Source organism: Strongylocentrotus purpuratus, unplaced genomic scaffold, assembly GCF_000002235.5.
Source record: "Strongylocentrotus purpuratus isolate Spur 01 unplaced genomic scaffold, Spur_5.0 spur5_scaffold_11, whole genome shotgun sequence".
In the NCBI taxonomy this organism is placed as follows: Eukaryota; Metazoa; Echinodermata; class Echinoidea; order Camarodonta; family Strongylocentrotidae; genus Strongylocentrotus; species Strongylocentrotus purpuratus.
Window position 1 is genome coordinate 23,253,252 of NW_022145596.1, and position 23,177 is coordinate 23,276,428.

Below are 23,177 nucleotides of genomic sequence, written 5' to 3' on the forward strand. Positions count from 1 at the left end.
TCACACATTTGGTATAGGGATAGTGGTGTGACATCCTTGCAATACAGTTTTTCACATATCTGAAAAGATATAGTTGGCTATATGGACAGAATAAATAAACCATAAGAAATCTAATGTTCTGATATATGTTTATCAACCTGTATCATCTCCGGTATCTCTGTTTTACAATTTAGAAGTATTGTGTTTTCTCCAAATACAGAATGACGCGCCGTCTGTTTGTTGGACCGTATAGGTTGGTCTTTCTGCTGATAATATCAACAATTTCCATACCGAATATGGTAAGTACTTCGACAACGGAACCTGCAACTACCGATGAAAGCCCACCGACAGAAGATTCTGAAATAACCTATACGAGTGCATGGACAAGGGATTCTACAACTACTGATACAACGAAACCAACGGGAGTTTCTGCAACTACTGACACAACGAAACCAACGGGAGTTTCTGCAACTACTGATACAACGAAACCAACGGGAGTTTCTGCAACTACTGATATAACGAAACCAACGGGAGTTTCTGCAACTACTGATACAACGAAACCAACGGGAGTTTCTGCAACTACTGATACAACGAAACCAACGGGAGTTTCTGCAACTACTGATACAAGTAGACCAACAGGGGATTCTGCAACTACTGATCAAAATACAGCTACATCAACAGGATCAACCCGTGATCCAAATGCTTCAACAGGGTCACCAGAAACGCCTGATCCAAGTGATAACACCACAACCTCAGCGACGACTACTGAACGCGAAGAGATGTCTACCAAAGATCTTACAACAAGCCCTCCTGAGGAGTCACTTTCGGCTGGTGCTATAGCAGGAATCGTCATTGGTATGTTGATAGGACTTGCTGTCATTGCAGGTGGTGTTGGTTACGCTGTGAACCACTCCAAAGGTACCTCAACGGTTACTCCTGTGAACAATGCGGATATCGAAATAGAGAGCATGTCTAGTGAAGAAGTCGGAGTGAACGACAAGACCCATCTTACTCCCACATATAACGACCAATCTTAAACATATTCAAAATACATGTAAAATACAAATACGGTCAAACCTGCGTACTGATGCCACTCACGTGAAACAATTAAAGATGGCCTTTGTAGAAAACTAGTAGACAAGTGGACTTTTGGGGGTAGGTTCTTCAACACATATGCATCATTCTAAAGGGATGCAGTTTGGGTGACCAATATAAACAGATGACCTTTATAGAGAGGTGGCCGCGATGACAGGTTTGACTGGATGTTGGTAAGATGGTAGGACCTAATTCATGAAGGATGGAGAGCTCTGCGTTATTCACCAAGACCGTGGCCGAACTGAACGGAACGTGGCATAGAATTAAAATTCTCTTTTTCAAACTCAACTCCGCAATACATGATATACAGTCATGTAGTTATTTGATATCGTCATATTAATAAAACTATTGCCTAGGTTCTTTGAACTACTTCTGAAAATAAAACAGAAACAAAGTATCCAGTTATATATCTGTTCACCTAGGTACTCCATATTTTGTATTAATAACCACAGTTAAAGATTGAAAATTGACTTAATGCCTGAAATACCAGGCTGCTCTAACAGGAAAGACCTGATTCAGGCAAAACACTCAATTTCGTCAGAGTAATGACTTTGGCAACTAATTCATTAATTTGACGATACGGAACTTTGCATCTTTTAAAGAATTTCATAGTTTTTAAAAGTAAAGAAGAGAGAATCATTGCAGATTTGTTTCATATAAAACCAATGGACCGACAGTAGTATTTTGAGAAACGCGCAATGATTATTAAACATTGCCTAAGTTATTATGATGTGCAATTGACAAACCGAATGTCTAGATGTTATCTATAATTATGTTATATATTTTTAAAATTGTAAATCTCAAAAAATTTCGTTACTTTAATATTGGAACATGTTTGTAGTTGAGGATGATATGTTGATAGTGATAATGCAAAACCTACGTATTAATCAATACGACTATATCATTTGTGTAAATTGTTGAATTTATGTACGGTATTATTTTTTGTAGACACTGAACTTTAGAACGATTGACATCAGTTTCGCACTTATTTTGTTCAATTTTGCTTTGCAAAAGAAAAACCCGAACGTGGGGTTTTTAGTATGGAGATGAGATTTCTTTTCAAAAAGATTTTCAATTTTTGTGACCAAACATATTAACGAGACATGTGTCTTGAATTTGCTTCGCAGACCTGTATAGAGCTACATTTGAAAAATATAATTTAAAATCAAACTATTTGCTGATTAGTGATTTAGTATTTGCAAACAGAATGGGCAGATGAAAGGTGCATATTAAGTAGAACGAATCACTATGCTTGCGTGGAGCAAATGAATTTTAATTGGTTGAATTTGTTTGCCTGTTGCCGGAGTTACGATATTCACGTAAAGGGGCACATGACAAATTGCGCATAATAAACAAAAAGGAGAACAAATATTTAGTTAGAGATCATGATTTGATATTCTTGTACATGAATATCATATAGAATTTACGCATGCGCATCAAATTACTTTTATTGGTTGCATCATTGGTGTGTACCATGTTAGATTAGTTTGTTGACCTACTTTTTCTACTTTGGGGAACAATCTGTGCCGATGAATGTGTTCGTCAAGCGTTAAGGGTGAAAGACAATATGTTAGACGCCACAGAGGGAATGAAAGGGTTAGCAAATCTTGATATTGTAAAGAGCCGTAAGCAGGCGCGGCTGATAACAAATATTTAGTTTAAGATCATGATTTGATATTCTTGTACATGGATATCATATATAATTTACGCATGCGCATCAAACTACTTTTGATTGGTCTGCATCATTGGTGTGTGCCATGTTAGATTAGTTTGTTGACCTACTTTTTCTACTTTGGGGAAAAAACATGGTCGATGAATGTGTTCGTTGAGTGTTAGGCGTGAAGAGACGATATGTTAGACGCCTGCACAGTGGGAATGAAAGGGTTAAACAGATCTTGACATTGCTCAGAGCCCTAAAGTAGGCGTGTCTGATAACAATTTGTCGACGTGTGTGAGCCAATTCTGATGTAATCTTTTGCTTCAGTCGGGTGTTCACTCTAACTCTTCTTCCGTACTGATTATCAGCACCCCAACCCTCACCGCCCCTACCCTTTCATGGTTTCATCATGTTTTTGGCCATTCAATGATTATTGCTCTTTTTTATTTTCATCTTTTTTCCAGAATTTGGTACCGAAGAAGTTTTTTGGTTAACTCCTTATAAACCATGACATTTCAAAAGAGCAGATTTAAAGTTTTTTTTTTACTAACTCTACTGTATCACATTGATATTTATGTAGATATTATATATTGGGCAGGAGACAAAGATCGGGCATCGTTACAGGGCACTTCCGTACCCGCCCCCTCCCTCGAATCCAGAAACTGCCCCCGCCAAAAAGCCTTCTTCTACGAACTATATTTTTGCTGATTTTGAATCTAATGCTGCCTGTAAAAGTATCAGTTGTATACATCTTTAGATGGCGCTATTCAAACAACACTGTCAGACTGAGTCGCCAATAAATTCCGTATAGATGGCGCTGCACATTATGAATAATTGACACAATTTGCAGATTCAACGTGCCCCTAAAGTTGTTTGCCGTTTTGATCATTATTATAAGCAACTTACGCCGGGTTGAAAATATTAAACAGATTAAGCATATTTTGAATGTCAATGAACGGAGGATTTATACAGCCTGCATGTTTCATTAAGGATGAAAAGAGATATATAGTGTTGTAGTGAATAAGTGAGTGTTGCCCATAAAGATGGAATGATTAACCTCTATTCCTGAAATGATTGTCTGTCACAATATTGTTTATTCTTGGAAAGTATAGTTTATATCTTCTCAGAACTTTGCCCATCAATAATAAGTCACGTTGTAACAATCATTTCATCAACAGATCTTTGGAATTATTTTGTTAACTTCATGGCAAACGTGTAGTTGTCGATATGCGCGACATTTGAGATTTACACATTGATTAAGCCTACAAAATGTTGAATAAAGATAATGAAATGTCTTCAATTTTAATAAGCATTTTTATTCACACATATCGGACGATGCAACTAACATTAACTTCGTCAATAGTTCCCAATTTTTCTTCCTTCCATAAATTGTGTTATTCAATCATTGTGATTTGAAAGAAGAAAAAAAATACATTGATTGTCAATGGGAAGGTGTTTAGCTCACCCTGTGGAACCTTGCGAAACTTAAGACTCAAAACAAATGATGTAATTAATTCTGAAGAAGAACACAACAATCTTATTTTTTGCAACTTTTTTTGCAGGAATTATACCACACACACTCATAATTTCGTCACCTATTCCAGAATAGATTTTGTGATTGTACAATGTTAGGTTTAAAAAAAATAATGATTACGTAGCTTGATCAACCAGGAAGGAAACTGTATGATGTGAACGTCCCCAAATGATCATGACCAAAATATAACACTTGTGTAAAGTTGCCCCCTTCTATTTTTTTAGCGACTTTCGATTTGGCAAGGAGTTGGCCTGACAGGAGGGTACACCGATTTCATCCTATACTAAATACGCAAATGTCAAAAGAAAAGGGCATACAGTGTATATCAAATGTCAAATGTGAATCTTTATAATCATCTCAAAGAATATTTCGTTTAATCATTCTCACTGTGATATTTATAAACCACGAAGTGTATTTTGTTATTTCTTTATCTTTTGTTGCTATTGTAAGATAATCTTTAATCTGATAAGACCGTTTGATCGTAGGGCCATTAGAAGTACTTCGTTCAACTGAAGGCATTGTACTAACCTCCGATTATTTACATACTGATTATGCTGATAGATTGGTTGGATGACGTCACAATAAGTACTCAAACAGTTGTCTTATATACCTGAAAAACAGAAGATTATATTGTATATATCATATCGACGTCATTTAACTACTCATGATGATGATATCACATATCATTAAGTGGAATCAATTTGTGGAATCATAGTTTGAAGAAAGGATTATTTGGTATGAAGGATACGGGACATGGATATGGCACTAATATTTCTGCTGTATATTTCGAAATATAACGTAGGTATATCAAATAATGACCCCCTCCCTTATGTCCACCCTTCCCCTCTCTCTCTCTCTCTTTCTCTCTCTCTTTCTTTCTCTCTCTATCTCTTTCCCCCTTCTCTCTCTCCCCGTTATTTCTCTCTCGCTTTCCCTTTCTCACTCCCTCTTTTTCTTTCTGTCTCTCTCTCTCTTTCTCCCACTCTCTCTCTCTGTCTCCCTATCTCACTCCCTCTTTTTTCTTTCTGTTACTTTCTCTCTTTTTCCCACTCTCTCTCTCTCTCTCTCTCTCTCTCTCTCTCTCTGTCTGCCTTTTGTTTTCTCTCTCTCCCTTTGAATTCTACTCTCTTGTCTCTCTTGCAATCACAGTGTACACTGCTACCCATGTCACAGTTCTGAGATGATTTAAGCTTTGTCTAGCAAGAATAAATTTCATGATAACAAATATCAAGTTTTTCAGGTGTACGAACAATTTATTCCAACTTCACGGGCAACAGTATGGACTTATGGTTCGCCATTCACTTACAAGAATCAAGTTCTAATTATTAGTATATTGGAAGCAATCATTCGTTAGTGTGTATATAGATAGTTATGATATTGTCGGACTAAACATGACTAGTTTCAGTTGTCACATTGTGTTTGAGGCGTGTGTTATAGATCCAAAATATTAACAACACTTCACTTCGATCTTCTATCTTTGTTAGCAATCACAAATTATTTTTCATTATCTTCCGTGTTTTTCGAACGGGATTTTTGAATTTTTATCCTGGTTAGTTGAGATAAAGAAGTCGATTCGGGGAGAGAAAGTCGGTGTTATAGATAACGTTCTGCGATGCGTCTTGAAGAAGCTGCTGAAGGACATCGGAAGCGGCAATTCCTTTACCAAGGAGAATGGCAGCAGCACCTGGTGAGAGAACAACAAAATTACACATCTCGAAGTCCAGTTTTAAAATACTATGCATTTTTTGCTTGCCGTCATGCCGGAAGCAGCTACGGTATACCGGTAAGCAGGTACCGTAAACCGGTTGGCAGATATAATATACCGCAATAATAGGCATACACATGTATCAGTGAGATTGAAAGCATAACACTCTTTAGGGATGAAACAGTTCCACTGCCCCGATAAGCAGTTACGAATTATTGTAAGTAGAATCGTGCAGTTATGATGTTTATTTTGAATGTTGTTCTTCTGTTTATATATTTTTTTTAAGCATGAATTTAATTTGGACTTTTAACTGATTTCACTTCTGAATAATGTAGTTTTCATTTTCTTACTGCTTCTGTTTGGAGAAATAAAACATTTTAATAACACAAAAGGAATTGTTTTTATACGAGTTCCGCGGAATGTACTGTATCGTATTTATTCATACATTCAGTAAAAACCAAACATGTCGGGGTGCAAGAAAATTATTACAGTAACCAAATAAAACAAAATATATGATAATAATTTTTTTAAAAGAGAAATAAAAACATTGAAATACAAAGGTAAGATAGTAAATATGAATAAAAACAGACAATCAAATTGTATAGCATGTGAACTTTAAACTGGTGACAGTAAATTCTGTACAATATTATCAGAGAGTTGAGTTTTATGTCCCATCTGTACTCGTGTACAGGATGGATTAGACCTCCCTGCAAGGTCACTGGACAGATAGTTATCTCATCAAATCAGCTCTCAGTTAACATAAGAAAAAGAAGATCATGGGGGACCAAAAATCACCGATTAGGCATTGTTTGTTATATAGAGGGCGCAAGTAGCTATAAGACGTGCGATGGGCCTTAAATTGACACTCACCAGCAACATGAGGAGTGGCCATGCTTGTACCGCTCCATATAGCGATGGCCGTATCGGATGCAGATGAAGAACTGACGATAGCCACACCGGGGGCAAAGATGTCTACGCAAGAACCAAAGTTGGAGAAACTCGCCCTCTTGTCATCCCGATCCGTTGCTCCAGCAGTGATTGCCTGTCAATTTGAAAAAGTAATATTTTACAATATCTTTTTGATAAAAGTCCTAATTCGAGAGTTCCATCCCCTCCGCTCACGTTCCTTCTTTCTCTCTCCCTCCATCGTTGTCTTAAACCCTTTGTCTACGTCACGCTGTCTCATTCGTAATTTCGTAAATGTCAAAATACCTATAAATACTACATTGCCATTGTAGCTAAAACTCATTTGAATTTGAATGGCATCAACTAGCTGATTAACATTCACCTATATATATTATTACGATACATTTTTATAGAATAGATTCGCAAGTGTTTATACCATATGCAGGAATTAGGAAAGCCCACATTTAATTCATGATAGTCGAATTTGGGTGAGCCGATCCCGATCTGACTTCTAAAATAATGTAAGTATTTCTTCTCTTGGTCAATCTTTTGATATCACATAAGTATCTTTCCCATCCACCTTGTTCAATTGGGTGGTTATAAGTTGGTTTTCCAGCGTCGTGTTTGAACGCAGTTTCACATCTTCATGTCACCAGGGGGTGTTTCATCAACTAAAATCGATTTCTATTTCATAAATCAATTTTAAGGCCGAATCAGTTTTAACAAAAAACCGATACTTGTGAGCTTTTTCATCAAATCAATTTTAAGCTAAAAATAGATTTTTAGGTGTCTGCAATCAAGGCTAGTCAATTTGGGGGTAAATCGATCACAAAATGTCATTGCCAAACCTTTGCAAGAGTCCTTGAAAAGTAAGTGAATTCCGTTTTTCTTCGAAAATATTAATTCTGTTGATAAAAAATCTGTTATTTGGGAAGAAGAAAAGGGTTCCTGTCATTTTTTATAGAATTACATTTTTGTTTAACTGAACAAAAACTTTAGATAATATCAATTTATATCACTCCCCAACTGGGCTAAAAAGTGGACGAATTGCACTGGTTCAATCATTTCAGTCCCATTCATATAAACTCATGTAGGTCCAATAGGAATTTTCTACCGACGGTTTGGACAGGTACAAACTCATTAATCTAGTTTATTCTTGCAGTAGTCTTATGATTAGACCTATACAATATACTACTAACCTTTGGCTCCCGAGCAGGAGAGAAAAGGCAGGTGTCCATGTTCTCGTTACCAGCTCCGGCGACGGCAACGACCCCGGCGTCGACGGCCCGAGCCACGGCGTCGTCGATCGCCTGATTCGCCAGAAATCGGAATGACATGGACATGACAGCAGGGAGGACGGCATTCTGAGCTACCTCATCGATGCCTGAAACATAAATCATATCATTAGTTCATTTGTTTCTTTATCTAATAAACCATACATTGTATATAAATTTCAAATACATAAGTACTTCGACAACTCAACAACTACGCCCTATAAGCCGCTGTGGGCTAGTGGATATGGGTAATTCCATAAATAAGGGCCCGTTTTGTAACATTTTTGGTGTCCCACTCACATAAGGAGCTCACACGTATTTGTGGCTCTGAAGAAAGACTTAAATAGTCGAGTGAGATTGTTAAGTGATTCTAGGTATGGGGATATAATATTATGCTTGGAAATCACTTTACACTTGTAGTTGTCTATGGACATGTGTCCAGAGTTAGTTGACCTTGAACAAAAACCCATCTCAAACAGTACCTGGATCAAATTAGGTTTATCCCCAAAGTTGAGCAGACTTTCGTTGGTTAACCATCGATCTATTGTAGCTACAATTTCTAAGCGAACCTTAACCCTAATCCTAAACCTAAATCCTAAATCTCAACCGCACCCTAAACATAACGGTTGGGGATGGACATTCATATACATTAACTCTATTGGTGGTTAAGCCAAGTTCTCACCTGCAATAGTGCCAGACGCGGAACCAGAACCTGCACAGTTGAAGAGCCGTATCGAGACAATGTTGGCTTTCCTGGCAATACCGTGGATTCCTCCCGCTGCCGTACCCGCGCAGTGGGTCCCGTGTCCGTGACAATCAATACCCTTTTTTTTGGGGGGGGGGGGGAAGCAAAAACGAAATATTTCCCCCACTTTTATTCACATTCTTGTATCTGTCCATTTTATTTCATCCATAAGTTATCATATTTACCAGGACCTTACTTAATGTTAATGAACGCTTGTGATATTACGAGAAATATAAAGAGAACAAGAACATGATTGAATTAAAATATCTCAATGTCGTCTGACAAGAACATAGAGCGGTATCAATGTTAACAACATTTTCATCTAAATTTAAGCGATATAATTAATTGATTATTCTACATAGTTTTTCCTATCTAGAATTTAAAAAAAATTAAAAAAATTGATCAATAACCCAAATGCAACGACTTCAGCCAAAATCAACTCAGTAGCGATTTCTATATCCTATAAAAACTTGCCCATACCTTTTCAGATTGCAAGTAAAACGTCACTGTAATATTAGCACATTGGGTAACGGAAAGACTAGGAATTGCGCTAGCATGATTTTTTGAAGATTTCCGCAAGTTAATTTCAGTTGGTGTAATTTTTTTTTTCTTCTCAATCAAATCAATGCCAAGTTGGATTTACATTTTTTTTTAAAGAAGATTTCACTTACGTTCCATCCGTCGTCGACGTAGTCTCCACCGTGACTAACCCGTCCTCCAAATTCTTCATGAGTATCTCGAACTCCGGTATCCAACACGTACACAGTCACACCCTCTCCGTCACCTTAATACCAACAAAAGTAAATTTTGATGTTTAAAGTTAAGATGCTAGTCTTGTGCACAAGACCAGCTGTGGGAAGGAAGGCCGAAGGGCTTATTCCTTCCCAGGCGGTGCACCTTCGTCTAAGAAATTATCACCATTTTGCGTTTACTTATTTCCATGTTATTTTTTTGATGTATTAACATTGCGAAATAAATAGTAATGACAATAATTATGTTAATTGTGATCATAATAAATATGTTAATAATGATAACGATAATGACAATAATAATAATAATAAAACCAATAATAATTATAATAATACAAAATAATAATAATTATTTGAAAAAATAAAATATAAAATAAATAATTCAAATATGGAAATATAGATAGCAGGTGAACACAATATGCTATATAAAATCAAGCCGCCGCCCCCCCCCCCACAAACAAAAAATCTTCAAGCTCCCCCACTTTAATTCATTATTCATGTGAGTTATTGTAAGTGAGGCACATTAATTAAATGAATGCAAGAATGCAAGCTCCCAAGCCCCCTATCCTCCCGCCCTCCCCCGAAAAAAAATGTGGAAACGCGCTCCAGTGTAAGTCATGCCTCCTGCGGCGTTGCGCTCTCTGAATTCAAATCACATATTATTTCAATGTTCATGATAAATATCTATGTAGATATTTAAACGCGGTTTCATGGATGAGATTTGTAATTATAATCTTAAAGGGTTGTTTCATAAAAATTATTTTCATAAAATGCGTGCAGAAGATTGCCCAATCACTGTATGAATTGACGACACATCACCACCTGGCTCCATTGCTCATACTAATAATTAAAGTAGGCGAATCGCCTTCGAAATTCCAGCATTACCTTCGATGTTGAAAGCATCATCGAGTGGGAGGTCGTGCTGATCAATGCGATCAAGACCCCATGATGATGAGGCGACATCGACGACGCCGATAGCATCCTGTTCCATGTACTTCACTGCAGGGAGTTCCAGTACCTTTTGGAAAAACAGCAAGGTAAAATGTTATCCATTTAAACCAGACCCGGTTTAATGATTATCTTTACGATTGCCAGAGAGACATTGCTAGAGAGAGAGAGAGAGAGAGAGGGGGGGGGGTAGGAGAACCAGCACTAATAATTGCAATGTAAAGCGCAAAAAACCTTAGTATTTAAATGAACGCTATATAAATGTGATTAGAAATGTATTATAGTAGTAGTAGTAGTAGTAGTAGTAGCAGTAGTAGTAGTAGTAGTAGTAGTAGCAGCAGCAGCAACAGTAGAAGTAGTAGTAGTAGTAGTAGTAGTACTATTATTATCCTTTTTGTTGTTGTATTCATCACTATTATTATTACTGTTATTATTATTATCATTATTGAAGTCATTGTTATCATTATCATATTTGCGGATGTAATTGTTAATGCTTACCCTTTCTGCAACATCTTCAGACATATCTGCAGCGAACCCATTCAGTGCTTTGTAATATTTCCTAAAAACAGAAAACCTCCCCGAGCGAGGAACCATATTCTGCTGTATCCGGGTGAGCAAAGGGTCCAGTATCTCGCCATCCTAAAGAAATGTATATATGTTTGAAATAAATGTCATGATTAAGAGGTAAAATATACACTTAATTATCATTTCAGTAGTATAAAGAGATTTTTAGAGATTATAAGATACATAACAAAAAGTCGAAAGCTTCCATCTTATTATGATGAAGAATGCTTGAAATTTAAAAATCGTTGCAATATAGCTTTTTTGTTACATGCTCGCAAATGAACATAAGACTAAATAGGTAGCTTGCTATGGATCTGAAACCAAAATGTAATCGTGTATTAATTTGATTCGAAATATTCTGTCTATTATACAATAATAATAATACATGTAGAATGGAAAAATATTACCACAAAGATGTGTCAATCGGATGTCAACTGAAAAAAAAAAATTATAGCATTCATTAAATGTATTGCAAACTGTACTTTCTCGTGAATTCCTAAATCAAAATTTAATTAATATTTGCTAGCTAAGGCAATCCTTCTTCCGCAATTTTTTGTTATAAAGTTTGATGAAATATGATTATTTGAAAATGTATCTATTCTTTTTTTATAATAATTGTTATATAAGTTTGCTTATTTATGATTCATTGTCAGAAATTACTTAAGTAATTTATGTTTGTTATGTTACCGAGGATTGATTATATTTAAACTGGAATGAGGAATAAAATAAATCAAACCAATTCAACATTATTTTTAGTCATTAATAACGAAGCACCTTTAGTTTATAACGTGTTGCTTTGTTGGTGAAGCATGGAAATAGCACTATATGTGTTTTACAATTAGTTTACAAGTATAAAATGGTTAACATCTACATAGGACAATCTAGACAAGCTAGATGCGGGAATGTTCCTCTATATTACCATGGTAAATATACTTACATTGAGTACCACGATGTACCTGTCTGGTATGGTCTGTATCCTGATATCTATACACTGAACCAGGCCCAGTACAGACAGGAACAACGCGATGGAAATCCCGATTCTCATGGTTCAGTAGAAAAAGGTACTGTAACAAAATAAATAGTATACAAATATAAAATGGCACTGGAGGATCTAGCTAAAACTTTTCGCATCGAAGGAACATCAAGTACTAATGTTCCTGAGTGCGAATAGTTTTAGCTTGTTCCGAGAATGAGTCATTGTATATTTGTTTTATATCCCTTCCATCTGTATCATTCCTGTGATAGTTCTGTAATAACATGTACCGTATACTCACATTCAGATCACATTTAAAAAAGCAAAATGAAATAATATTTCACGGCTGAAATGAAACATTGAAGGACGCTATTGCTGGCGCTATATACAGGTACTGCAGTGGTGTAGTGCAGTTATTGCACATCGTAAAATGCAATGCTTGACCGCCGTGACACATCGGGTGTTGGCCTAGTCCAGCCTCTGTACCGTTTTCGTTTGGCGCACCCAATCAGCTGATAAAATAACACACCCTCAACGTTGAAAGTAGACCTAGCCGTTCCTCTAAATCTGGACCTCGACGGAAATTTGGGGATTGCGCGATCAGTGGAGAGACCGCGCTGTATGTGGGGGATAAAAAGAAAGGACGGACTGAATCTGGACTAGTGTTGGCCGTGTGGAGGCATTTGAAATCCCGTACACTTGCTAAAGTTTGCCAGTTTGGAGGGAGGGGGGGGGGAACGAATAGTACCCTGATCTCGGGAAAAGGTGAACTATTCGTGACGTCAGCAATAACAAATTAACTATTCGGTAGGAAACCTCTTTTCTAGTAAAACTATTCGTTTTCTTGGTGTGTACACTTGCAATAAGTACGATAATTGATATAATATACAATAAAAATGCAAATGACATAGTAATTGTTATGATAATATACCTCTAATGAATCCAAATCAATATTAGTATACGAATAGTTCATGTTTGCAAAAGCTTTGGTGAATGTACACTGCACGCAAGTAAAGTCATAATACGATAACGAATGAGACTTTTCGAGTTGATTGTCCGTGATTGCGAATCACTGCTATGAGACAGAATGCGCATTAGCAATATATAACTTTAAGCAATTTTCTGTATTGTTTTGCAATGTTATCATACACGTTATTATGGTATATGCTAAAACAGACTAAAACCGATAGACTCATATTAAATTACAAATGCCAGTATTACAACAACAAGAAGAAATGCAGAAAAGACTAAATATATGCTTACCTTTGCCAAGAACGAAATCCGATTAAATGATCGCTTGGTTTAGAAAACACAATAATAATTAGCGATTATGTACACAATTTATGTTGATACACAATCGCAATTTGGACAGAGGGGATTGATCCAATTCGGACTTTGCTCGTATCTTATACACATTGAGATAGTATTGAGGGTCATTTAGATAAAGCAAATTCCCAAATTCTTTCTTACTTTTTCTCTCTTCCTCTTTCTCTCTCTCTCTCTCTCTCTCTCTCTCTTTCTATCTCCTGCCCTCTTTCCCCCTCTTTCTCTCCCTGTCACTTCCACTCTCTTGTCCTTCCTGAAATCAGATTTGTATCAGTTCTGAGATGATGTTATAAACTTTGTCTATCAAGAATACATTCTATGATCAAAATTATTCAGGTTTTTGTTTAATGTAAGAACAATTTATTACACCTTCACGGGCAACAGTAAAAACTTATGATTCACCACCAACTACAAGAATCAATTTTCTAATTATTAGTATATTAGAAGAAAACCGTCATCAGTGTGTATATAGGTAGTTACGATATTTTTTTTTACTAAAGATGTGCCGTTGCGAATGTCAAATTGTGTTACAGGTACTATGTCCCATTTGCAGGCACCAAAAAATGAAAAGGTTGAATTCCAACGGCATTTGAAAGACAATACTTATTTAGAAATTCCCTCTAAACAAAAGGGCTTAAAACGGCTTTTAGTGGGAAAATAACGACCATTAGTTGTCGAATCGACTTTAGTGATTGAAATCACCTAAGTAATAGTCTGATTTTCACGCCCTTTTACCGAATGGTTGTACGTTTTGTGCTGCACAAAGATTCAATCAGTTTAATTTTGGCCAATACAAGTAATCGGTTATTGATGTAGACAAATGCTCATGTACCTGTTACATCTCATATTATGAATCAGTCAAGAAGGTAAACGGGTTTCCTTGCATAATTTGAATACTTTATAATAGCGATACGCGCATATCGTGGAAATATTGTGAGAGGACATACATGACATATTCATAATTCCTTCAAAGTTCTACATAATTTGACGTTGGCTGCAAAAGGGACATAGTATTTTTAAAGCATGTTTTATAAATCCAAAATATTAACAGCACTTCACTTCGATCTCCTTTCTTTTTAAGCCGCAATTTAAAATTATTTGTCATTATCTTCCGTGTTCTTCGCACGGGATTCGGGGTTGTCATCCTGGTTAGTTAAGATAAAGGAGTCGATTCGGTGAGAGGAAGTCGGTGTTATAGATAACGTTCTGCGATGCGTCTTCAAGAAGATGCTCAAGGACATCAGAAGGGGGAATTCCCTTCCCAAGGAGAATGGCGGCAGCACCTGGTGAGAGAACACAAAATTAAATTAATCTCAAGTCCAGTTTTACAACACACTTTGCTTTTCTTCTTGCAGCCATGCCGGTAAGCAGCTACAGTATACCGGTAAGCAGTTACGGTGTACCGGTACGCAGTTATGATATACCGCAACCGGTACCTTTGGAACAGTCTTACACGCCCAAGGCGATAGCCGAGGGTGTTTGGACTGTTTCGAAGGTACAGAGTGTGGGTAACTTTTCCAATGGCCGAACAAAATGATTTGTATTATTGGTTTTATAAGATGATGTTTTATTTTTTTTTATAAAATGATGTTTTATAACATGATATTACTAATGACCGGTCTTTAGCATTTTATAATTACCGGTCATTATCAACATTACGCATTAGGCAAAATAAATGCCTGGTCACGTGCACACTTTCAACCAATGATTTTGATTAAAATCCACGCCATCATTTTATTACACGTATTAAGGGTGAAACAGTAAAGCATGTCAACTTTAAACTGGCAACAGCAAATTATTTTTTGAAAATTATCAGAGAGTTGAGTTTTTAAATTGAAACTCACCAGCAACATGAGGTGCAGCCATGCTTGTGCCGCTCCATATAGCGATGGCTTTATCAGATGCAGTTGAAGAACTGACGATAGCCACACCGGGGGCAAAGATGTCTACGCAAGAACCAAAGTTGGAGAAACTCGCCCTCTTGTCATCCCGATCCGTTGCTCCAGTAGTGATTGCCTATCAATTTGAAAAATTTTGAATAACAGTCGTAGCGAATTTTCGAGAGTTCCATCCCCTCCGCTCACATTCCTTCTTTCTCTTTCCCACTATTTTTTTTCTTAAACCCTCTGTCTACGTCTCGTTGTCTCCTTCGATGAGCAATTTCGTAAATTTCGAAATATCGATAATATTACATTAGCATTACATCAAAAACTAATCTAAATTTGAATGGCATCAACTAGCAGATTAGCATCCACGTATATATTACGATCCATTAATACAGAATAAATTTGGAAGTGTTTATACCATATGCGGGAATTGGGAATCCCCACAGTCAATGGTAATCGACTCTGGGTCGGCCGACACCGGGTCGACTCCTAAATATAGGTATTTGTCATCTGGGTCAATCTTTTAATATCACATAAAAGTATATTTCCCATTCACCTTGTCAATTCAATCTCATTTGATAATATGAGCTATATATACATAAGTATATAGGTTCGACGCCTTCCACACGGTTATACCATGACATGTGTGAACGCCGTTTCACATCTTTATGGGTGCGTTCAACAGATTTTTTTAAAGCTAGAATCACAAACATGAATCAAAAATCAAAACGCCGTTAAAACACGGTTTCTGCGGGAAAGCGTTCAAGCGATTTTTCATCAACGCTGATTCTCGCTCATTTCAAGCCCAGCCACTGCTCATCACACTGCGCAGGTTGACCCAGGTCGAGGAAGTATAGGTCAACTTCGCCGGCGTGCTTTTGGAATTTTGTTTACGGTCGACTGTCGGCTAGACCGGAAGCAGGCCACGATAATGACGTTATAGAATCATGATTAAGATCTCCGTTGCGTTCAAGCGAATTTTAGCAACCGTGATTCTGCAGAATCACGATTCAAAACGCATCTTTTTCAGCGTTTCATGTTTGCGTTTTGAAACACACATATTTTTACGACCGACGAAAAATCACTTAAAATCGCTTGAACGCAACCATGTTTTAAACTAAACGTTTTTGAAAACAGTTTTTCTAGGGTGGAAAGGTGTCGCTTGAACGCACCCCAAGTCACCAGGACATCACTAACCTTTGGTTCCCGAGCAGGAGATTTAAGACAGGCGTCTGAGTTATCGTTACCAGCTGATGCGGCGGCAACGACCCCGGCGTCCACGGCCCGAGCCACAGCGTCGTCGATTGCCTGAGTCACCGAAAATCCGAAAGACATGGACATGACAGCAGGGAGGACGGCAGTCCGAGTTACCTCGTCGATGCCTGAAACATAAATCATTATTATTGTTTGTTTCTTTAATAAACACAACATAGACAAATTTCAACGTGAGCACTCTGACAAGTCAACTAGGCGCCATAATATTGTGAAAAGCCTTAGGTTTCTTAGCTAACCCTAACCCTTAACCTTTACCTTACACTAAACCTAACGGTAGGCGATTGACATTCATGTCATAAACTCTATTTGTGTGGTATTCCTTAAAGGGGCTGTAGCATGACGAGACTATGGGTCTTCCCCGGGGCCCACTCAAACTCGGGTACGACTTCGGACGACGCGACCGCAGTAGGCCAACGTATTCACGTGCGTGCAACATACGCGAAACTGAAGCGTGAGGAGAACTCCGGTCTGTTTCGCGTATGCTAACGCGCTGACCCAGTTAAAGCTAAACTTTAGTACTGGTAATGCGATTGCATTGTGAAAGAAAAGGTGTGAAAGGATCAGAAACAGTTGATCATGTAGCATGTAAGTATTGGTGTGCACTGCAAGGTTCTGGAGTCATCAAAATCATAATAAATTTGACCGAGTCTTGGTAAAGTAACAAACACTCACATAGAAAGCTATATATGGGACAACACACATCGTGTCGGGGATGGTACTACCTTGGTTTCCTTGTCTTTCTATGCTCATTACTCAGCCAGTATACATTTTCTTCCAAAATTGTTTGGCACATGTCATTTATTTGTAATCTTGAACATTCAGTGTAAGTTTCGTTTGATTCTGTGAGAATTAATTTTTTTTTTTACCAGTACTGGAGTTTATCTTTAAGTCAATTCTTTAACGTGCAGTTGTCATATAGAAGACGTAGATGGCGTCAAGCAGTATTTCCCATGCTACCTCTCTAAGCTAAACCAAGTTCTTACCTGCAATAGTGCCAGACGCGGAGCCAGAACCTGCACAGTTGAAGAGCCGGATTGAGACAATATTGGCTTTCCTGGCAATACCGTGGATTCCTCCCGCTGCCGTACCCGCGCAGTGGGTCCCGTGTCCGTGACAATCAATGCCCTTTTTGAAAAGCAAACAAAGAATTATCCGCCACTTTTATTCATATTCTTGTATCTGCTCATTTGATATCATTCATAAGTTATCATATACATCTCAATGAACACTTGTAAGATTAAGAGGAAGTTTAAACAAATCAGCACGTGATGCAATTTAAATATGAAATAGAGTGGTATCAATGATTACGAACAGTTTCATTTTAAAGAGAAGGTTGAGTTCTGGGAAGAGGTGAACAATAATTTGTGAGCGTTATCATTCTTATTATGCAAGTGTGGAAGAACATCAGATAAAGACATGTTCCCTGAAAGGCATGGCTCTTTAAATGCCTTCATTTTCTAAATATGTCATGTAACATCGTAAAAATCCAGGGTAGGATTTTTACGCCACGTGTTCGTGTAGTCCCATATACATCTTTCTGTGTACAGGGGCCAAATTTCTGTGTACTAGGCCAAATTTCTTATCATTTTGATGATTCCAGAACCTTGCAATACACACAAATTCTTATATGCTAGATGATTTTCTGGTCAATTAATCCACACTGTTTCTTTCACAATGCAATCACATGACCAGAACTCAACTTCATCTTTAAAGGCAAGGCTATAGAAATTGTGTAAGAGTGATTTTTAAAAGTTTTAGAAATCGTGTTTGATGGAGACTGAGATACCTTCAAAAGTGTGCTTCTTCTTAATCAATTCAAATTCCAAGTTGGATTTACTTTTTTTTAAAGAAGATTTCACTTACGTTCCACCCGTCGTCGACGTAGTCTCCGCCGTGACTAACCCGTCCTCCAAATTCTTCATGACTACCTCGAATTCCGGTATCCAACACGTACACGGTCACACCCTCACCGTCACCTTAATACCAACACAAATTAAGTTATGGTTTAGTTTAAATCAATGTTTGGATACTTGTGCACTCGGCCAGGTGTGGGATAGAAGGCCGCCTGGTCTGGCGCACCAGTGTCTGTGAAATGATTGCCGTATTTTGTTCGGTCATTTGTATGTTCATTTTCTTTTAATGAATTAAAATTGCCAACTAAATAAATTAATACTAATTATTATAACAATAATGCTGATAATAACACTACTACTACTAATAATAATATGACAATAGAACATTGCATAGTATTAGCTGAATTATGGAAAGTACTGTTATACGCATATTTATAACCGGTTTTTTTTTTTTGTTGGGGGGGGGGGAAGGATATACGAAAAGTTAATGGCATATATGGTAAATTATGCAAGCCAACAGAAGCAGTTCTTGAGGGGGCATGGGAAGTCAAGCCGCTCCCCTACCCACAAAAAGCTCCCTCCCCCACTTTCCATGATTATAGATAAATTTAAGCGCGGCACTTCAACAGTGAATGCATGAACCCCAAGCCCCAAAACTCCTAAAGCCTCTCCCCCAACAACCTCCCCCCCCAAAAAAACAAAAACAAAAACAAAAACAAAAACAAACACACACAACAACAACAACAACAACAACAACAACAACAACAACAAAATAATTCTTCGAAAACTGCACCTTCGTATAAGCCAGGTGCTGCGCGGTGTTGCGCTCTAAGAAATACTATCACAATTTGCTTTCAATGGTCATGATTATATTTATGGGCTCCATGGACGAGGTGTTCTAATTTGAAATTTAGGTGGGTGGTATAACTTCTATACATGTATTATCTTAATAAATGTCAATATTTTGGTGCATGGGATTTGAATAAAAGCAACCAATCTAAATTATTTTCATAAAATGCTTGTAGAGGATTGCCCAAGCACTGTATGAATCACTCAATTGACAACCCATCACATTATCGATTCCATAAACCACAATAAAAGTAGCTGAATTGCCTTCAACATTCCAGCATTACCTTCGATGTTGAAAGCGTCATCGAGGGGGAGGTTGTGCTGGTCAATGCGATCAAGACCCCATGATGATGAGGCGACATCGACGATGCCGATAGTATCCTGTTCCATGTACTTCACGGCAGGCAGTTCCAGGACCTTTTCGAAAAACAGCAAGGTAAAATGTCACCTATCTCTGTTTACAAAACTTTCAACATGATTAAGCAGAATCTAGATCCGGCTCAATTATTATCTTTACGATTGACATTTTTCTCACGAAATAGAGATAAGAACCTATATATCATGCATAAAAAAGAACTAATTTTTTTCATTCAGGATAACGGTAAGAAAGGGGAAGTTGCCTCTAATAATTACGAGTTTGATTATGATTCGTATGTGTTTCTCTTCCCTATATAATTTGATTTGATTTGATTTGATTTATTGGTTTCTGCATCTTTTTTCTTTCTCTTTCATCATACATTTTCATGAACATAATATGGTTTGATACACTATTTCAAGTGTACATAATTTTATACAGATAATATACGAATTAAACAAATATATTGAATGCATAATTAACATAAATTAGATGCAGGAGGGCTACAGAATAATCAAAGTAGCTTGCGGTGTCCGCAGCCCTCAACTTAGATACAACAATAGAAGAGCAGAAGAGTGACTTGCAGAGAAGAAAGAGAAATGACATTGGTAGTTGCACACCAGCTGATGTAATTAGGACCAAAATCTGATAGATCTGATTTGGGTAAGCGAATCTAATTAATTAGATTATGCTAGAGACATTTAACATCTAACTCGCCGTCAGGGTTACTGTAAGCATGGTAAGAGCAATCAGAGAGAGCGCTACATGGCCAATAACCAAATAAATCTTGAGTCTAAAATCTGAGTTCTAGGAGGGTCTCAAGTCCCTGCCATACTCAGATAGATTAAAATCTAAAATGTGACTACTTTTGTTTTTGAAAAGTAGTTTGGACTTGTACAAAAAGAGGGGAAGAGAGAATGAATAGAGCGGAAGAGGTCTGGAAAATGACAGACAAGGGGATAGAGAGAGAGAGAGAGAGAGAGAGAGAGAGAGGGGGGAGGGAGGGCCAGAGAACCAGTTATAATAATTGCAATGTAAATCACTTGGAAACCTAGCATAAAGCCCTTTATCAATGTTACTAATTGTGTATTTGTATTATTATCATTAATATTATCATTGTTACTATGGTTATTTTTTTAATTATTATTATTGTCATCATCATTTTCATCTTTATTATTATCATTATTATTAGTATATCAATATAAATATCATTATTAATATTATTATCATTATTACTCGTATTATTACTATTATTATTATGATTATCATTGTTATATTTGACGCAAACAAATAATCTATGCTCACCCTTTCAGCAACATCTTCAGACATCTCTGCAGCGAACCCATTCAGTGCATTGTAATATTTCCTAAAGACAGAAAACCTCCCCGAGCGAGTAACCATATTCTGCTGTATTCGGGTGAGCAGAGGGTCCAGTATCTCGCCATCCTAAAGAAATGTATAACAGTTCTTATTATGCGATTATATTATACATGTATGTGAAATATTTCTCGTCATTCATGCTTGTACAGCGCATAGAACACTTTTGTTTATTATGCGCTTTATAAATATTGTATTAATATTATTATTGTTATTATTATAATTTAGAGTGTTTGAAATCTATTTTTTTACAAAATGGCTATACGTCCTCGAAAACAAACATAAGACTAAATACATAGCTGTCTCTGGATCTAGAAAGATAATTTTCATTAGTAATAAATGCAATCATGAATCAGATATTCTATAGTTTATAATATATTGGTCTTGTAATAAGGGAAACAATAAATATCCCCCCAAAGATGTGTCAATCGGATATCAAATAAAAAAAATCCTAATTGTTTCATTTATAAGATCTATTGCAATATATATTAAATGTACAAAGTCAACTCTCTCGTGAATTCCTAAACCACCAAACCAAATCAAATGTTCATTAAAGTCATACATCAGGATGCACCTCTTAGTAAACAATTCTTGCGATGTCGGTTAAACCTAACAAGCGTGGAAATAGCACAAAAAGGTGTTTTTACAATGTTTTAAGTATCAAATTGTTAACATCAATGTAGGAGCTGCCTTTTTGACCATCTTTTTGTATCTCTTTCCTGGACAAGCTAAATGCGGGGATGTTCCTCTATTACCATGGTAAATATACTTACATTGAGTACCACGATGTACCTGTCTGGGATGGTCTGTATCCTGCTATCTATACACTGGACCAGGCCCAGTGCTGACAGGAACAACGCAATGGAAATCCCGATTCTCATGGTTCAGTAGGAAAAGGTACTGTAAACAGAAAAGGTACTGTAAACAGAAGTAGTATACAATGAACATAGTAACTGTTATGACACTATTATTTATGATATAACAGCATTGATTCCAAAAACAATATTAGTATACGACTAGTTCATGTTTGGGAATGCATTGTATTAGTGAATATACACTGCACGCTAGTCATAATAAGTCATTATACGATAACGAACGAGACGTTTCCAGTTCATTGTCCGTCTCATTGTGAATCACTTACATGATACAGAATATACAACTTGAAATATAGCAATTTTTCTGTATTGTTTTTCAATATTATCCCACACGTTACTAAGGCTGAGCTATGTGTTAAATGAGACTTATAAACCCCGATAAAAGCCGATAAAAATACAAATGCCAGTATTTCACACAATAAAAAGGAAAAAAGTGACCCCAACAATATGCTTACCTTTGCCAAGAAAGAAATCAGTTTAAATGATCGCTTGGTTTAGAAGACACAAATATTAGCGATTGTATACACAATTTATATTGATACACAATCACAATTAGGAGAGAGGTGATGGATCCAATCCGGACTTTGCTCGCATTCCCATACTCCTTGAGATAATATTTAGGGTCCTTTAGATAAAGCAAATCCCTATTAAAGGTAATTAGGTGCGCAGATTTGACCAAAACGATGATTGTTTCTTGAAGTTATATGACGAAAATTTAGTATTTAATAGCATGATAAGTTATCGATTTTTTTTGCTGAGTAATGAGCGACGGATTTGGTTATGGGTTACAAACGGAAATTCTTTTTGCCCAATTGATCGTGAGCCCAGCAGCCACTGAGCAGCGCCAGATCGACGTTGCTCTATCCCTTACTGTTGAACGCCTAACAAGGTAGCAACAACTCCCATCTTTTAACGTCTTTTGGTATGACGCGGCCGGGGTTTGAACCCACGACCTCCCGGTTGTGCGGCGGACGCTCTACTGACTGAGCCAACACTCCAGTATATCAACGACAATGAAGGGACTTTTATGTTCATTAAAAAAAACACCCTTCCTTGTTTCTAGTCGAGTGTCAGAGTGATAATCGCGCATTTGTTCTTATGTGGGAATGTAAACAAAAATACAATCTTATCATGTTATTGCAAAATGTGTTTCAAATTCGAATGAAATATAACTGGCAATGATTTCTCGTCATAATATCCAATTACTTATTATTACCAATTTTGTTTCGGTGAAAAGAGGAAAGAAAAGATT

At 37.0% G+C, this 23,177-nt stretch overlaps 3 protein-coding genes and 1 long non-coding RNA gene across 4 annotated transcripts; 1 reads left to right on the top strand and 3 right to left on the bottom strand.

The window, feature by feature from the left end:
• The first annotated feature begins 275 nt into the window (after positions 1 to 275).
• On the top strand, positions 276 to 1,016 carry LOC105446439 (salivary glue protein Sgs-3-like). Its single transcript, XM_011683301.1, has one exon. It carries the CDS (start codon positions 276 to 278, stop codon positions 1,014 to 1,016), a length of 741 nt encoding a protein of 246 aa, XP_011681603.1.
• A 4,476-nt stretch (positions 1,017 to 5,492) lies between these two features.
• On the bottom strand, positions 5,493 to 12,600 carry LOC100888410 (aqualysin-1). The gene is made up of 9 exons (XM_003729711.3): positions 12,431 to 12,600; positions 12,094 to 12,220; positions 11,091 to 11,231; positions 10,530 to 10,662; positions 9,567 to 9,679; positions 8,833 to 8,974; positions 8,076 to 8,260; positions 6,841 to 7,012; positions 5,493 to 5,949 (listed from the first exon to the last, which is right to left on the bottom strand). The coding sequence occupies exons 2-9, from the start codon at positions 12,199 to 12,201 to the stop codon at positions 5,816 to 5,818; spliced, it is 1,128 nt and encodes a 375-aa protein (XP_003729759.1). The 5' UTR covers positions 12,202 to 12,220; positions 12,431 to 12,600; the 3' UTR covers positions 5,493 to 5,815.
• A 1,815-nt stretch (positions 12,601 to 14,415) lies between these two features.
• LOC100888481 (aqualysin-1) lies at positions 14,416 to 19,760 on the bottom strand. The gene is made up of 6 exons (XM_011683232.2): positions 19,603 to 19,760; positions 18,480 to 18,592; positions 17,600 to 17,741; positions 16,539 to 16,723; positions 15,300 to 15,471; positions 14,416 to 14,738 (listed from the first exon to the last, which is right to left on the bottom strand). Exons 1-6 carry the CDS (start codon positions 19,706 to 19,708, stop codon positions 14,605 to 14,607), a joined length of 852 nt encoding a protein of 283 aa, XP_011681534.2. The 5' UTR covers positions 19,709 to 19,760; the 3' UTR covers positions 14,416 to 14,604.
• A 1,248-nt stretch (positions 19,761 to 21,008) lies between these two features.
• LOC115922295 lies at positions 21,009 to 22,766 on the bottom strand. Its single transcript, XR_004063409.1, has 3 exons — positions 22,381 to 22,766; positions 21,824 to 21,950; positions 21,009 to 21,119 (listed from the first exon to the last, which is right to left on the bottom strand). It is a non-coding gene; the product is annotated as an uncharacterized LOC115922295 (long non-coding RNA).
• Positions 22,767 to 23,177: the final 411 nt, after the last annotated feature.